Consider the following 17,241-nt stretch of genomic DNA (forward strand, 5'->3'; position numbering starts at 1 on the left):
AGTTCCTCAGCTGCATCTCCACAGAGCTAGGTGGAAGCTGGGGAGGAAGGAGCATCATCCTGTCTGCTGACTGTGCCTGCCTGCACCCAGCCTTGCCCTGCGTGGGAGCTGCTGCTGTTTCCGTAAAGCAATGATTAGTAGATTTGACTTTAATGTCTTAAATCCTGTGTGCCTGACAGCAAGAAAACACCAGGACATTTCTGACCTTCCCATGTTTGGGAGCCTCCTCATAATGGACCCTTACTAGAACGTTATAAAACCAGTCTTGTCATTGGCAGATGTTGGAGGATGTGGACTCTCATTTGGATTTAGATACTTCCTTTGGTCTCATCACAGGCTGTGTAGCGAAAGGATTGGTCTGAATCCCTCAGTGTTCCTTTGCATGGGGCAGATGACAGTCTTCCTCCATCATTTGGTGGTTCCCATTTGTGTGAGATGTGCAGGGGAGGGGAGTGAGAGCAGGCCACCAGATCTCAGGGCTCTGTGAGGACCACGGGTTGGACCTTGATACACCTTGCTTTAATTAAAACTAGTGCAACGTTGCTTAGATGTAGACTTTTTACATTTTTTTAACCCTTCTGGCATTTTAACGATGCCCATGATACTTGTGCATTTTAAATAATTTAAACTGATGGCTTATCTGTCACAGGTGAGGGCTGTAGGTGCCTCATCTACAACCCTTCCCCTTCTTCCTGTCTGTAAACTGCAAATAGTCACTTCTATATTTAAAGAAACCCTTTGGAGCTTTTCACTAATATATGCAGAGGTGGGAAAGAATGGCTGGATTAAAAAATAGTGAAATGAAAGGCTGGGAAATGTCACTTCATTTCCACATGAGTGCGTCCTGCCTGTCCCTTTGAAGCAGAACTCACCTGCCGCAGTTTTGCCCCCAGGGACCATTTGGCAATGTCTGGAGACGTTTCTGACTGGCACACCTGGGGAGGGGCCTCCTGGCATCCAGTGGGTGGAGCCCAGGGCTGCTGCTCCACCGCCTGTGGTGCACAGGACACCCCACAACAAAGAACCACCCAGCTCAACCTCATTAGTGCCCAAGGGGAGACACCCTGCCTGGGCAAAGGCCAAAGACCACCTCCCCTTTGGAGCCATTTTTTGTTGTTTTAGGTTTGAACAGTTGTTTCCTGCCTTTCTCTTTCCTGTCTATTTCTTACCACATCTAACTCTTCCTCTGCTGTTGGCTTTGGATGACACCTTTCAGTCCTCAGCCACCACCCTGTCCCCACCAGTTCCCCTGGTCCCTGCTCAGAGTTCTGGGCATGCCAGTGCTTCCTACCTCCGTTCACCTGCAGGTGGGCCTCTAGCTGAAGTGCTCACGTCCACTGCCCTGCGGGGTTGAGGGTCCTGCTTGGCCTCAGAGGAACTCCTCTGCAGGTGGAGGTCGACCCTGCTGAGTGTCAGCATCGTGTGTGTGCATCCGTCATCCAAGAGTCTGGGGAAGGCTGCTCAGAGGAGCCCTGTGTTGGCAGGACACTGAGCTGGGTTCAAGCCCCTTTCTCTGCCCTTCCCACCCACAAGGACTCCTAGCTCCGCACCCCTCTGGGGTAGGTCCACAGATGCCTTCTGACTGGAAGGAGACTGAGGAAAGCCTTTCTTCTAAGGTCAAGCCAAATTCAGTTTTGATAAGTAGCCCCTACCCTCCTCCCTCATTAATGTCTAAACTGTGACCCTGCTGTCCTTGAGGTGACATTGAGGACCCTCAGGTGCTATCACACACGGCTGACATCTCCTGGGCCCTGCTGGCAGGGACTGCATCTGTGGCTGGTCTTGGGGAGCAGCCTGGGGAGGAGGACCTCCTGTGGGTTAGGAGGCCCCTGTCCCGTCCCTCCTCAGTTGGCAGGACAGAGCCAGGTCCTCATCTCTTACACAATTCCACTTATAACCTTCAGCTTACAAAATGAGAAAATTGGGGTCCCTCAGGAGTTCAGCACGGGGATGTGTGGCACAGGGCGTGTGTGGCAGAGGGATCAGTCCCTCGAAGCTGAGATCATAACTCCTCCAGCCTTAACGATCTGACTTGAGCCTCATGTTGAAAGGTACAATGTATAAAAGCTCTGGCAAAACGCAGGTGTCTTTCGCTTTACTTCTTCAACATCTGTCAGTCATTTGGTTACCAGAAAATAGCCTTTAAGGACCCCTCTGAGAAGCCTTTGTTGGCCTTGGAGTGGGCATGCTGAGGCCTGGGCATGCTTGGTGGTTGGCTGGTTTCCTTTGCCCGCCGCCGAGGTTCTGCTAAGAGACTGTAAACGTGATTACTAGCTGCCAAGTGGTGTCATTTGGAAAGTGAGCTTGTGACGCTCGCTCGCAGAAGCCGACTGCCAGAGGTTCCCTTGAAGTCAGCCTTGGAAGCCCTCCTGATGATTTCCGGATCCTGTTGTCATCAAGGGGGTTTAATTCATGGCTGCTAGAATGGCCCAGGACAGAGTGGTGGAGGGTGGCCAAAGATCTATGACCCTGGGATCTGGAGAGGAAGGGGCCTAGGGGCTGTCAGCCCTCTGCCGCCCATCCTGCCCTCTAGGTCAGCAGGTCCCTGCCGCTTGGCTGCTGTGTGGTTTGGGTGTAGCAGTGAGCTCAGCTACATGACATTTTTTTTTTAATGTCAAAATGGTAATATGCTGTATGGCATAGAAAAATCAAGAAATGTTGGTCTAGTGGAGTCCAAGAGCTGTAGGAAAATAAAGCCAGATGCCACTCAGACATGGACAGCATGAAGATTTTCTTTCTTTTAGAGAAGGCAGGTCTGGCTTTGTGAAAGGGGATTTAGATTTCAGAGTGACAGGCTCTGGAGCCCCTGTCCTCTATGCAACGGGAGAGCCCATGTCTCCAGGGCAGCGGGGAGAGGCAGTTTTCTGCCACCAGGCTTTTCTACCCAGATGGCCAGACCTGACGTGGACTCCTTGAGGCTGGGGAAATCCGTGCTTGTTCCTGGGGGTAGTGCAGAAGAAGGCTTTGGAGCATACTGGAGGAGGAGGCTCCTGGAAGATTTGGTGCTGTCTAAGGTGGCTCCAATGGATTCTTCTACTCTGCAGCCTGCATTCTACTACAGCAGAGCACAAAACCTGGGGTGGATTCCAGACAAAGGCACAGATTGGGTAACACCAACAGTCCAGCATTTGAACTTTTAAGGAATGCTATTTTTTTATTTACTTGTTTATTTTACTTTGGGCTCTACAGATGCCTCAGATAACAAGCAACAGGTTAATTGTGGACCAGTTACTTTCCTGTTAAAGCTCAGCTCCAAATTTGAAATTTGCCAGAGTCTTGGATAGTGAGGTGGGGTCCCAGCCAAGTTGGGAACTCTGGTTCTGGTCCCACCATGCCTCTCCCCCCCCCCCGGGGGGGGGCAGTGCTCCCTCCCACCAGCATGGAGCTTCAGTTTCTCAGCTCACAATCCCCTGGCCTTTATGTCTGCACACTGCAGCTGTGAAGTTTGGGACTTTTGCTGAATCTTAGTGGTGGTGGTTCATTAGCATGCAGGGCACTACAGCCATCTCTGTGTTGTCACTCACATTTTCATCTCTCTTCATGGCAAAATCATTTAGCAGTAGTATTCTCTTACAAGTTTATGAAATCTTTGAGGACAGAGACCCTGCCTTGTCATCGTGAAGCACTGCAGTAATAGTATATATTTAATGAATAAAAGAGCCAGTAGAGAAACAAATGAGTGAAAATCTGATAAGAATGTCTCCTGTTCTTATCAAGATATCATTTACTGTTTGTTGTTTAGTGTCAAGTTTGGTAATATTCATATATAGTTCTTTTGCTTTTTGTTGTTACCAAAGGAGAATGCTAATATGAACTTAGACCAAAGAAATTAACAGTAGCTCAGGCATGGATGGGCACAAGCAGTGTGACCCCCAGACCTTAGGTTCTACCCTCACTACTGAGCTGTGCAGTCTTGGGGGAATGTACCCTCCCTCTCTGAGCCTCTGCATCCCCCTAGCCCAGTGGCTCTAGAAATGTTCTGAGAGATGCTTCCTGCTTGGCTACCACTCCAGAAGTTGGTGGTTCTTGGGTCTAATCAAAGGTCAGATGGATCTACCCTCAGGACCTCACCATTCATTGAAGACATGTCAGCACCACTTCCAGAGCCCCGGAGTTCAAGTGTCAGGTGTAGCAAGCCACAGCCCTGTGAAGGTGGAAATCGTGGAAGCTAGAGGCCACTGATGGTGGTCAGATGCATTTCCAGGGTCCTCTAAGAAAATAAAATGAATCACCTAGCATCTGATTTATTTCATCAAACTTGAAAATTTCACTGAGGCAAACATCCAGGTTTCTTAGACTTTCAGAAAAGACCTTACATGATTTATTCTTATGTCACTTCCAGTGTCATGAACACGGTAGATGTCACAAAATGTTATAAGGTTAAAGTGGGGAAGGAGGGCAGCCCCCTACTGTGCCTGTGGTCCAGAGCCCCCAAGCAGTGCTTGGCCTCCCTATCCCCATCTTACCTACGGCCTTCCCAGCCTAGGGCAGACCAGGTAGGCCTCCTGGCTGGATTAGCATTCATTGTGTTTTTCTTCTGGGACTTTTAAACACAAACTCTGACACAGTACATCTGTGCACACAGAGAACTGACCTGTTGATCAGCTACATAAGAATACTGTGCCTTGTCAAGTGATTCAAGACCATTAGCAGTTGGAGCCAAGGGGGAGAATTTGATGGAAGGGAAATTCGACTTTTAATATCCATGGTGACTCAGAATGCCTGGCCCTAGTGTCCTTCCCAGATTGGTGCTCCCCAGAGTGCTCAAGATTTTGATGCTGTTTTTTTCACCTCCATGTTAACATGGAAGATCCGAGAGGACTAGTAAGCGGGTAAGCCAGGCTTGCCCTCCTGTATGCCCACAGCTTTCTCTTGCCTGTTGGCATGGATAGCAAGTACTTGGCTGTAAGGAACCTTCCCCCACACTTTGGGATTTAAAATGCCCCTAAAAATTACTTAGGAGACAAACTGTGGTACTCTTCCCAGAGGCCAGTGGCCCAGTACCCAGGGGAGTGCTGTCTTCTCTTTGTTCTTATCTTCCTGGGAGCCTACCTGTACCAGGGTCACAAGTACCAAAGATACTTCTAAAAAAGTTTGAGGGCTGGGGCTCAGTGGTAGAGCCCAGCACTCATGGAGCAGTGGGTTCGATCCTCAGCACCACATAAAAATAAAATAGGGGTATTGTGTCCACTTACAGCTAAAAAAAAATACATATTTTTAAAAAAGTCGTTTGAGTTGCATCTTTTTCAGAGCTGCGTGGTTGGTTATGAGAGATGCCTCAGACAAACCGGCAGCAGGTGGGAGATCAACCTTATTTTGGTTTTGCAGACCAGGCCCTGGAGCACGGGTAGATTTAGTTAGGGTTCACGCCTGCGTGCTGGCTGCTGCCCTAGAGGATCCGGTCTGCACAGCCTTGATCCACTCCGGCGCTTGGCCCTGGCCGCCCGCCGCGCTCGCCTCCGCCGCCGCGCTCCCGGGACTCTGCCGGCCGGGCTGAGCGCGCGGCCCGCGGTCTCTGCACGTCGGCCCCCGCCCGTCCGCCCCGCCCCGGCGCGCATTTCCATTTTAAACCGCCGCCCGCCCGCCCCTCGACCGCGGCCAGCGCAGCTGCCCGCGTCCGGAGCCCAGCGAGTGGCGGAGGCTGCGGAGTCCCCGAACTGTGCACGAAAGGCCCGGAGATGCGCACGGGTCCCGCGCTGTAGACAATGAAGCCGCGGGCGCCGCCGCCCGCCCTGGGCCCGGCGCGCCGCGACCGCACCTGCTGGCGAGACCGTCCCTGCGCCTGACCGCCCGCCGCTCCGCCCCATCCGGCCCCCGGCGGCCCGTGGCTCGGCGACCCGGACCCGGACCCTAGCACTTGGGCCGCGCGGCGCACGGGCTGGCGGGCACCAGAGGCGCCGTCCCCGCGGCCTGAGCGCGGCCCTCGCTGCGAGTGGGGGGCGTGGGCCCCAATCTCGTCTGGCCACTCTCCCCGCCTTACTCGGCGACTGCCTCGACTGCGCGTCCAGACCGGCGGACGCGCTGGATGCGGCGGGGTTCAGGCGGGTGGCGCGGCGGCAGCGGCCCCAGGAGACATGTACCTGCTGGACGGCAGCGGCGAGCACGCGTCGCCGCCCGTGGACGCGATGCCGCGCGGGACGCCCCCCAGGAAGACTGTCTACCGCATCTCGGTGACCATGGTCAGAAAGGAGCAGCTCCCGGAGCCGGGCTCCGGTGGCTCCGGCCCGCGTCTGGCACCGCGACCCCGGCCCGCGCGTTCCCCGGACGCACCCGGGCGGCTCATGGAAGAGGCCGAGGAGGCTGTGGGCACTGAGGACCTGGAGGGGCTCCAGTCGCGCGCCTGGGACTTACGTACCTTCCGCACCCGCAGCACTGGGCAGCTGGAGCTCGGGAGGCTCCGGCCATGCTCAAGCGGCCCCGAGTCTGCGGCCCTGGCGGGCAGTCCCCAGGCCGTGGAGGGGTCCGGCTCTCCAGAGCCCTGCAGCCCCGATATGGAGGGGCCCCGCGCCGCGCCCCTGCGGCGTAGTCTCAGCTTCAGGGACTGGAGCGGGTCTGAGGCACCTCGGAGCCCGGCCCTGAGCAGCGGGAGGCGCCACAGCAGCTCCGGAAGCCTCGCATGGCCGCTGGGCGACGAGGCCGAGGCTGGCCTTGAGGCCGCCCTGGAACCCGCCACCGCTGCACAGCCAGCCTCGGAGAAACGCAATACCCTGGATGTCGGCGAGGTGCTCAGCAAGAACGATGCGCTCTCCGACCTGGAGCGCTGGGAGCGCAGTAAGAGCAAGAACCGCACGCTGGACAACAGCGACCTGCAGCGGCTGGAGCGCGCGCGGGCCGCGGCTGCGGGGCCCGGAGCAGCCTCTGAGCACCGACTACTGCGTTTCTTCAGTGGCATCTTCGCGCGTAGAGACGGCGGCCCTGGCAGCGGGCCCTCCCCTCGAAGCGGTGCCTCGCGATCGCGTGGCTACTTCAGCAGCCTGCGGCGAGCCCCAGCGGATGCACACTCGTCCAGCGCAGAGAGCATCGAAGGCTCCCCTCGTAGAGGTGGGCAGCCTGGCCAGAGGGCTCCAGGGAAGTGGGGAGTGGCGGGAGCAGCTTAGGGATCTCCTGGCTCAGGTCACAGACCAGTGAGCGCCGGTACCCTGTATGAACCCTGTGCTGTTTCCCCAAGGGTACTGAGGCAGTCTGGTTGTTGCTGACTGCCCTTGCTCCTGGCTTTGTGTAGTAGCTCTTTTGAGGTCTATCACTTGAGCTATGGTGAACTTGACCGGGGAAAGCTCACCTGGGCTGCCTCTCCTGCAGGTGCTGGCTCAGCCATTAGCAGGCTCCTGAACACCATGCAGACTGTGCTGCTTGTGGGGCTGCTTCAGGGAACCAGACTTGGCCTTGGTAACTGCCCAGGTGCAACTGCCTGGCCAAGGGAAGCCAGCCTTCCTCTTGGTGTATTCCACACTGCTCCCTCCCAAGGGCAGAGTCTGCCTGTTGGTTCTGCCGCCAGTGACTGCTGGGGTGTGGCCTTGGCTGATTTGCCTGCCTCCACTAGCAGAACTCTTGATAAAGACAGAGCTGGGTGGGAGGTGGAGAGAAGGGATTTAAAATGCCCCTCTCCACAGCTTTTCTGCCAAGTGTGTTCTCAAGGGAAAGCAAGTCTGGAGCAGAATTCTTTTTTCTAGTAATGTGTGCGAGGCAACCAGCAGGAAAGCCGCAGCTCTGCAGTCCATGCTGAACCCTAACCCCCTGCTCTCTCACACCTGCGGGGAGGATTGGAGGCAGACAGGAGAATATTCTCCTGCAGGAATTAGTTAACCTGCTAGCGTTTAGTGACCAGAAGCCTGCAGAAACTGCACAACACTGACCCAATCTCAGCATCCTCTGAAGGGCAAAGGCTGGGTACAGTGTGGGGTTAGATTGTTGTCCTAGGGTATGAGATAAAGTATACCTGTAACCACAGGTGTGTTGCCATGCATCTTGCTACCAGGAAATCCTTAATCATTCTTGCACCTGATTACCAAGCTCTGCTGCCAGCCCAGGTGAAGGTGGTCAAAGCCATGAAGGGTGGCTGTTGGTTCGCTGATTTCAGCTGCTGCCTAGCCAGCCCTGGAGAGAGTTCCTCCTAAGTGTGCAGGTATACAGGTTAGCTCCAAGATGCAAAGTAAGTCAACCATAGCACAGGAGTCACTAGCCTAGCAGAAGCCTTGAAAGGTAAACTGAAGGCAAAATGGCCGTGTTTTAAAATGCTGCCGATGGTCCTCAAGTGTAGAGATGTTCAAAACCAGGTGGATAAATGTGTAGTTGTGTTTATATCCCTGGGTTTATTTTATGAGCAAGGAAACGACAGGAAGTTACCTGTTGCCAGGCTTGGCTGTTTGGTTTGTCGTGTTTCTTGTTTTAACGTGCCTTGGGACACAGTGTTTGACTCTATTAGTCCATTTCACCCTGAATGCTCTTAAAATGTTAGAGAATGGCATGGTTGTGAAAGGCTTGGTTTGCTTGGAGTTGATATTGCCATTATTTGTGTTGAGAGGAGGTTCAAATCTGAAGGTCCTGTTTCTCCCTCTAATACCAGGTTTGTGTCTTTGTTCTTGTGGACTTCGTAGAAAATAGTAATTAGCTGCTTGGGTTCCAGAGAAGTACCCATCTCTGTGTGTGAGAGGGAGAGAAAGCGATGCACAGACATGATTTTAGGAGGAACAAGCTTCATCATGGTACCTGTTGATACAAGTTAAAAGCATTTGAGGTTTTGGTGTTGTCTTTTCTGGAACAAATGGATTGATAGTAGATTTGCAGTAGTAAAGGTGTGAAGTGTATTGGAAGTTCTTCCCTAGGGCAGTGTAACTTAACAGTAGTAATAATTACAGTAATGCTCAGTTGCTCCCTTATGCTCAGTCTTTTTCTGGATGGAATCATGTTGGTCTGGAGGTCTAACAACACTACTAGCATTGTGGATTTTGCAGAAAAACTGAATTTTTAAATGAGCTAGGTGACAGTGTGCCTCAGTCTGGCTGGGCACAGAATCACGAGCCACTCAAGCAGGAACAAAACTTTATTTTTGAAAAAGCCGCCAATACTCCCTACGCGCCGGCAAGCCAAAAACGGTCCACCCACGCGCGTGTCTACCGGAACCCGGCCCCGACCTCCCCCGGAATTCCCTCCTACTATCCTTCCCCAACCAATGGGAACTCTCCAGGAGTCCCGTAACATGAGTCCCATAGCAGGCCAAGGTGAACAGCAGGAGTCCAATTTCCATATGAATGTAAATCTTAACATAATCATATCATCTCAATGGCTAGCTGGCGTCACCTTACAACCAAAAGTGCCATGCATCATATTATTTGCTTGTGGCTCCTAGCATCTGCCCCCTTCTGTTTAATTAAGCAACAGGCAATGTGGCTAGGGACCGTGCCTGTTAGGTATGTCCAATTCAACATATGGTTCTTACCCGTCATCGGAAAACTGACCTCTAGGGATCAGCCTCCTGTCTTAGGTTGATACCACTGCAACTGAATCATACCCGTCACTGACTACAGGTCCAGTATATAGCCATACCTGTGGATAGGCCTATGCACCAGTGGGGGGGTGAGGTTCTTTGCCTCACCTCTGTTGGCCCCCAAATTTGACCATCACTAGTAGAAGGGAGGAGGATACAGAAATGCCACGACATCAAGTCAATAGACGGCTCTTTAGGAAAAATTGCATCACTGGTGACACTACAGCAAAGATACGCCAGCACTACCATAATTTGCTGCATCAACAGATAGAGCACAATGCATACAAGTGATACATAGTCCAGGCAAGTTTTGTAAGCAGTTCAAAGTAGAGGAATCTATCAATATGTCCATTTCCTCCCAAAATAAATCGACTCAGTGATTGAGCATTACTTGTTGAGTTATTATTCATTGATGCATCAGTTTATACAGTTTGTTGTGATAATTATTGAAGAAGTTGTAGTTTGGTTTCATCTTTGTCTTCACCGGCACTGGGATGAAAATAGGGATTGACAATGATGTTAAGAAAAGAGAAGAAAAAAAAATGTAACATTTCAACAGGTATTAAGAAAACAATTTTTAGAACAATTTACATTATCCTGAACAGAATTATTAAATATAATGAAAAGGAAAGGTGAAAGTAAACAAACAGATCTGTTAACCTGCTTATTTGTACACATATTAAAACAGTCTTCAACAGCTGTTTACCCAAATTAAATTAAACCATTAAAATCATGTGAATAATAAAAAAAAATTTGGGATCCATATTTTTATGAGCGCTCCTCATATATGATATATGGACATACGCACATACAGACATACAACACAAAACAGAAATGTGCACACGTAACATACAACATATAAGACAATAGTAAAGGCCTTGTAGATTACCTAGGTGAAATCTCCATTGCAATGTTTAAAAACTCCATAGTCAAAAAATAAAACTGATCAGAAAAACATTAATTTATGTCTGTATGAGCTCAAAATTAAAATGGAACTTTATGATGTGGGAAAAGCAATAATAAAATAGATATTGAAAAAAGCATCCTGGTTGATCACTGTCGAAGATGTAAGAATAGCCAAGCTGGAGTTCTGGATATCAGCTGTTATGGATTTGAGTCAAATCATCTTCTTTTTCTGTAGAAATTGTTTTGGTTAATCTCTCTGGAATCCAAATCGGCTGCTGTTCCTCCTGTGGAAAAACACAGACAGAGCCCCGACTCTAGACTATCACTGGATCCGGACCTTTCCATTGTCCTGTTAGAATATCTTTCCAAAGTACCTTAGGCTTATGTACATTTTTTGGATACAAATGTCTTTCCGCAGCACTAAGTCCCGATGAATCCAAATTTAAAAAGTTTAGAGTAAAAAGGGTTATTTTAAGTTTGTCTTTGGGGGATATATACCCCTTTCCAATTCCCTCCTTTTGTTTTAATAAGTACATTTTAATAGTTTGATGAGCTCTTTCAACTATGCCTTGTCCTTGTGGATTGTATGGAATTCCTGTTATGTGAGTAATGCCAAATGATGAGCAAAATTGTTTAAAAGAGGTGTAAGTATAACCAGGACCATTGTCCGTTTTTAACTGTTTTGGAACACCCACAGTGGCAAAATTTTGTAAGCAATGAGCTATAACATCTTTAGTTTTTTCTCCGGCATGAAGGGAGCCCATCAAAAATCCAGAAGACGTATCAACTGTAACATGTAAATATTTTAATTTTCCAAATTCTGGCAAGTGTGTGACGTCCATCTGCCAAATATGGTTAGGTATCAGTCCTCTAGGATTGACTCCAAGATTAACTTGTGGTAAAAATGTCACACAATTTTGACATTGTTTTATTATATGTCTGGCTTGTTCTTTAGTTATTTTAAAATGCTTTTGTAAAGTATTAGCATTGACATGGAACCTTTTATGAAAATTTATAGCTTCTTCTATTGTGGAGAAAATATGTATGTCGTGTAGATTTATCTGCTAGTTCATTGCCCATACTAAGGGCTCCAGGCAATCCTGTATGTGCCCTGATATGTCCTATAAAGAATGGATCTTTTCTGTCCCAGATTAGACTTTGTATAGCGGAAAACAAAGAGAAAACAGTAGAAGAAGGTGAAATCCTTCCAGCATCTTCAAGGGATACTATAGCATTAACTACATACTGACTATCAGAAAATAAATTAAATACAGAATCTTTAAACATCATAAAAGCTTGTAATACTGCATTAAGCTGTACCTTTTGAGCTGATTGTTTGGGTACTAAAAATGTAAAAATTTGATCAGGAGTAACTACGGCTGCTGTACCATTGTTTGACCCATCAGTGAATATATTTGGAGCATTCATGATAGGGGTTTTTCTTGTCATTTTTGGAAAAACTACAGGATGAGAAGACCAAAAAGACAACAAAGGATTAGATGGTAAATGATTATCAAATGAAACATTAGATTTATACATGATTATTGCCCAAGTATTTAACTCATTAGTTAACTCATCAATTTGATCCATAGTATATGGAGTAATGATTTTATTGGGAGAAATCCCAAACACTCCCTTTGCTGCTTTTATTCCTTTGAGTATTAATTGTCCTACAGCCTCAGGATATCTAGTAAGAATAGTGTTAGGAGAATAAGATAAATGTATCCACAATAATGGACCTTCTTGCCAAAATACTCCTGTAGGAATATTTTTTGTTGGTAGTGCAATAAATAATAAAGGCAAACTTATATCAATTCTATCCAAATGCATATTTTCCATATATGTTTCAATGATTTTTAATGCTTTTCTTGCTTCAGGCGTTAACATGCGGGGTGAATTTGGATCTGATGGACCTTTTAGAATATCAAATAAAGGTCCCAACTCTCCTGTTGGTATGCCTAGATAAGGCCTTATCCAATTTATGTCTCCCAATAACTTTTGAAAGTCATTAAGTGATTTGAGTTGATATACTCGTATTTGAATTTTTGGTGGACGGACCATGGTTGAGGATAATAGAACTCCTAAATAATTAATTGGAAGATTTAATTGTACTTTATCTATTGCTATCTCTAGATTATAATTTTTCAATAAGTTTGTAAGTGTGGCATAACATTCTAGCAATGTGTTTTTATCTTTAGGTGCCAATAACACATCATCCATATAGTGAAATATTTGTAGTTCAGGATTTTGATTTCTAAGTGGCTGGATTGCTTTATTAACATAAATTTGACACATAGTTGGGCTGTTAGCCATCCCTTGAGGGAGTACTTTCCATTCATATATCTGATCAGGACCTTCATGATTCAGTGCAGGGATAGTAAATGCAAAATGTGGACTATCCTCGGGATGAATTGGAATTGAAAAGAAACAATCTTTAATATCTATAGCTAAAACATGCCAGGTTTTTGGTAAAGCAGACAATTGAGGAATCCCTGATTGAGCAGGTCCCATAATAACCATCTCATTATTAATGGCTCTTAAATCTTGTAATAATCTCCATTTACCAGATTTCTTTTTAATGACAAAAATTATGGGGGGATACGGAAGGTTGTATATGTCCTTCCGCTAATTGTTGTCTGACCAAGTCATGGGCTACTTGTATCTTTTCTTTAGTCAGGGGCCACTGAGGAACCCACACTGGTCTTTCTGATTTCCAAGTAATTTTGATTGTCTCAGTGGCCCTTTCTGAAAACCCAATCCATGTCTATTTATTTCTTGATCTATTTGAATAGGTGCTGTCATACCTTGTTCTTGTTCTCTTAATCTTTTTTCTTTCCTAAAGCCTTGTTTAGCCCTAGTAGTGGGCGCATTAGGATTGATGTTATTTGTTAATGTCAATCCTAATTGATCTAGGACATCACGTCCCCATACATTTACGGGAAGATGATCCAATACATAGGGCTGTGTAGTTCCTTCACATCCTTCAGGATCCCTCCAATCTAATACCATAGCACTTCTATGGGGATTTGTTGCCACTCCTAGGCCTCGAAGCGTTTGAGTGGCTTGTTGTAATGGCCAATGTTTTGGCCATTCTTGACGAGATATGATGCTGAGGTCAGCACCTGTGTCCAGCAGCCCATTAAAGTCATGTCCTTGAATATTTAATTTTAGCATTGGGCGAGAATCTAAATTTAAAGACAGCATAGCCCAATCTACACCTGTGGAGCCAAATCCCTTGGAACCTCTTTCTACATTACAACTGGAAAATTTATCATGCAGGCTGGGTATTATTAATAACTGTGCTATTCTATCTCCTGGTGAAATTACTGATATACCTCTTGGAGAACTAGCTATAATTTTTATTTCACCCTCATAATCGGGATCAATTACCCCAGGACTTATCATAAGTCCTTTTAGTGTAGAAGAACTGCGTCCCAATAATAAGCCTACTGTTCCCTGGGGAAGAGGTCCTTTTACTCCTGTGGGAATGATTTGAACTCCCATCTCTGGTGTTAGTACTGCTCTGGCAGAGGTGCAGATGTCCAACCCTGCGCTCCCTCTAGTTTGTCTGATGAGGGATTTAATGGACAATGCGTCCTGGGCACTACCTTGATGGTGCTGCTGGGTTCCTCCATTGCCCCGTATATTTGTGGTTTTGGGCCCCGGGGCATTGGGCCCTCTAGTCCGTTTTTTGGCAATGAAGCCTGATGCCTTTCTCCACGATATCGTGGGTAAACACTTGGTCCTTGTCCGTTTTTTGATAACGGAATACCCTCTATGGTGGTTTGAGAACGGCATTCATTAGCCCAATGTTTCCCTCTATGGCATCGTGGGCAAATACCCGGTATTCTATTCCTTTGATACCTAGTTTTGTTAAACCCTCCTCTTATGGGGCAACTCCTTTTAAAATGTCCTGTTTGATTACAATTATAGCATGTTTTTGGCCTGGCATCTAAAGCCTGTTGTACTGCTGCCAAGACTTGCCCTTGTTCATTAATGTCTCTACATAATTTAATATATGTGTTTAAATCTTCATGTCTCCATGGTCTAATGACCTCTCTGCAGCAACGATTTGCTTGGTCATAAGCCAGTTGTTTTATAAATGGCATTGCCTGTTCTGTATTTCCAAATATTCTAGAGGCTGACTGAATAAGTCTATCTACAAATTCAGCGTAAGGTTCATTAGTTCCTTGTATTACCTTAGATAATTGTCCTTGTAAATCTCCATGCCCCTGTAAAGTTTTCCATGCCCTAACTGCATCTACAGCAATTTGTGCGTATACGCCAGGGTCATATTCAATTTGCTGTCTTTGACCCTCATAAAAGGTCCCTTTCCTAATAACATATCTAGATTTCTTTGAGGGTAACCGGCTGCTGCATTTCGCCTAGCTGTCTCCATGCAAAATTCCTCATTGGCAACCTTCCATAACAAATATTGTCCTCCATTTAGCAAAGATCGACACATGTTAGCCCAATCTGCTGGTGTCATGTCCAAGTTGGTAACAGATTCGACCATGCTTACCGTGAAGGGAGCTTGCGTCCCATAGGTTGTTACAGCCTCCTTTAATTGCTTTACTGTTTTGAAATCTAAAGCACGGTGAATTCGTTGCCCTCCTGCCTGCTCAAGTACAGGGCATGCTAATCTTTGGGGTCCTGCCTCAGAATTCCGTCCATCAACTACGGGAGTTGAGGGCCGCTCAGCTGTAGATGGAGCTGTTGGTTGAATTACACCCTCTGGTGATAGAACGGAGTTAGTAGCAGCCTCCTGTTGTAATTCTCCACCTGATGGCTGTTTTTCCTCTAAGCTTTCTTTCTTTAAATTTTCCTCTGTCTGACTAGCTCGAGAGACCTTCTCTTTTTCTTGACCTAGCGTTTTTTCTACCATAGTTTGGACCTCTAACAATTTACTTAACAGTTTTTTGGTTTGTTTTTTACTAGATTCTAATCTACTATAAAGGTAACGTAGCCCAATAAGATAGGATAAAACAAAGCTGAAGCAGAATGAAACAAAAACGGAGCAGAGAATGGTTATATCAATTTTCTCTTTCTCAGGGCCGAATAACTTCAAACCTTGAGCCAACCATTTTTCCCAGTTCGCCTGAGAAAATTCTAGGGCTAGGGAGCTTGAAATAAAAACAAAATAAATCAAAACAAGAACACATTGTTTTTTGAAATGGTCACCCATTCTGTCGCCTTCCCTCAGGGGCGAGCAATTTTACTCACCTCTATGTTTCAGGCGTTCCCCGTCCGGGCCACCAGTTGCCTCAGTCTGGCTGGGCACAGAATCACGAGCCACTCAAGCAGGAACAAAACTTTATTTTTGAAAAAGCCGCCTATACTCCGTACGCACCGGCAAGCCAAAAACGGTCCACCCACGCGCGCGTCTACTGGAACCAGCCCCGACCTCCCCCGGAATTCCCTCCTACTATCCTTCCCCAACCAATGGGAACTCTCCAGGAGTCCCGTAACATGAGTCCCATAGCAGGCCAAGGTGAACAGCAGGAGTCCAATTTCCATATGAATGTAAATCTTAACATAATCATATCATCTCAATGGCTAGCTGGCGTCACCTTACAACCAAAAGTGCCATGCATCATATTATTTGCTTGTGGCTCCTAGCAACAGTGCACACAATAATTCTAGGGCCTTGTTTCATTCAGAAGTTCTAGGCAGTTTTTTTAAAGCTGCAGCTGGGTAAAATCTTTGCTTTTGGTGACCACATCTGAAGCCTTAGTAGCCCAAGGTTTTGGTGCGGCTGCCACTACTGTGCCGGTTACAGGTGAACTTTGCAGAACCTGTAGCTTTCAGTGTTTCTTGTTTTATTAGACTTCTTCAGTTTTTATGTGTTCGTTTCCTGTGACATAAAGTATTCACGATTTAGGTGTTGTTTAATGAAGTGTGGAATTTAGGAGAAAGTTCCACCCTGAGTTCGTGTCCAGATGCTGTGGAGCCCATACTCAGTTTCCTTGTACACATTGCTAAGGGCAGGTCCACGGAGCCCTGACCAAACCCTCCAGCCAAGTGGGTTTGCAGAACTCAGCAATTTGGGCTGTTAGGAAGGTGAAGTGGTGCATGTTGTAGAACACCACTTATAAGGTGGGACAGCTCCCTCAAGTCACACGCTGTCATTTTGTAGCTAAGCCCGAGACTGATCACACTCAGTGGAATAAACAGTGATTAAAAATAGCCTCATGTCAGCTCAAGTCTGCTTTGCCACACAGACTTTGCCAAGTATTTATGAACAAAAGTTCCATTCTTTGGCGTTTTTGGTTTCAGAATTACATCTACTGATGACCTGAAACATGATAGGCATCGTGAGGTGCATGTCTTTAAATCTTTACCATAATGTTAAAATTTGGGGTTCACAAAAACCTAAAGAAAATTAGAGGTGTCGTCACCTAGTGTTAGAATCTTTCTTTAAGGAAAAAAAAAAGCTGTAGAATTTTTGCATTGGTCAGAAGAAAATTAATTTTATAAGACTGCAATTATTACATTAAGTGGCTTATTTGGTTTCTTAAAACTAAACGCTGTCAGTCTTGGATAAGGTGTTCCTACTAGTATAGCAAAGCAAGATGGTTAGTCTTATTTTACAACATGCGCGCATTCTCGTGTATGCCACCTTTGGTTTTCCCTTAACTGAGGGCATTTAGGAGGACAGGATTGAAACGCCTGCTCTTGTACAAGGGTTCCTGTGTGCTTTCTGACCCTGCTGGGGCTCCTCTGTGAGGCCACTGCTGTTCTTCCCCAGACATGAACATTGGCTCCTAGAGAGGCTCCTTTGCAAGCTCACAGCGACTGGCACGCCAGCAGGCATTTCAGGACACCGTATCACACCCAGGAGAGTGTTGTTA

General features: G+C 47.1%; 1 protein-coding gene across 9 annotated transcripts in view; it reads left to right on the plus strand.

The window, feature by feature from the left end:
- The window catches only part of AGAP1 (ArfGAP with GTPase domain, ankyrin repeat and PH domain 1), a 496,078-nt gene that overhangs the window by 133,726 nt on the left and 345,111 nt on the right, over positions 1-17,241 (plus strand). For 2 of the 9 annotated variants that reach the window (XM_081261157.1, XM_081261155.1), the window contains exon 1: positions 5,356-7,041. The exons of 4 other annotated variants lie outside the window; for them this stretch is intronic. In XM_081261157.1, the coding sequence (XP_081117283.1) occupies positions 6,075-7,041 (967 nt within the window). In that variant the 5' untranslated portion in view covers positions 5,356-6,074. Of the gene's footprint in view, positions 1-5,355; positions 7,042-17,241 lie in introns of those variants that run through there. 3 more of the 9 variants (XM_081261158.1, XM_081261160.1, XM_081261159.1) reach the window with 3 other exon arrangements.

Source organism: Spermophilus citellus (genome assembly GCF_964194105.1).
Source record: "Spermophilus citellus genome assembly, chromosome: 11".
In the NCBI taxonomy this organism is placed as follows: Eukaryota; Metazoa; Chordata; class Mammalia; order Rodentia; family Sciuridae; genus Spermophilus; species Spermophilus citellus.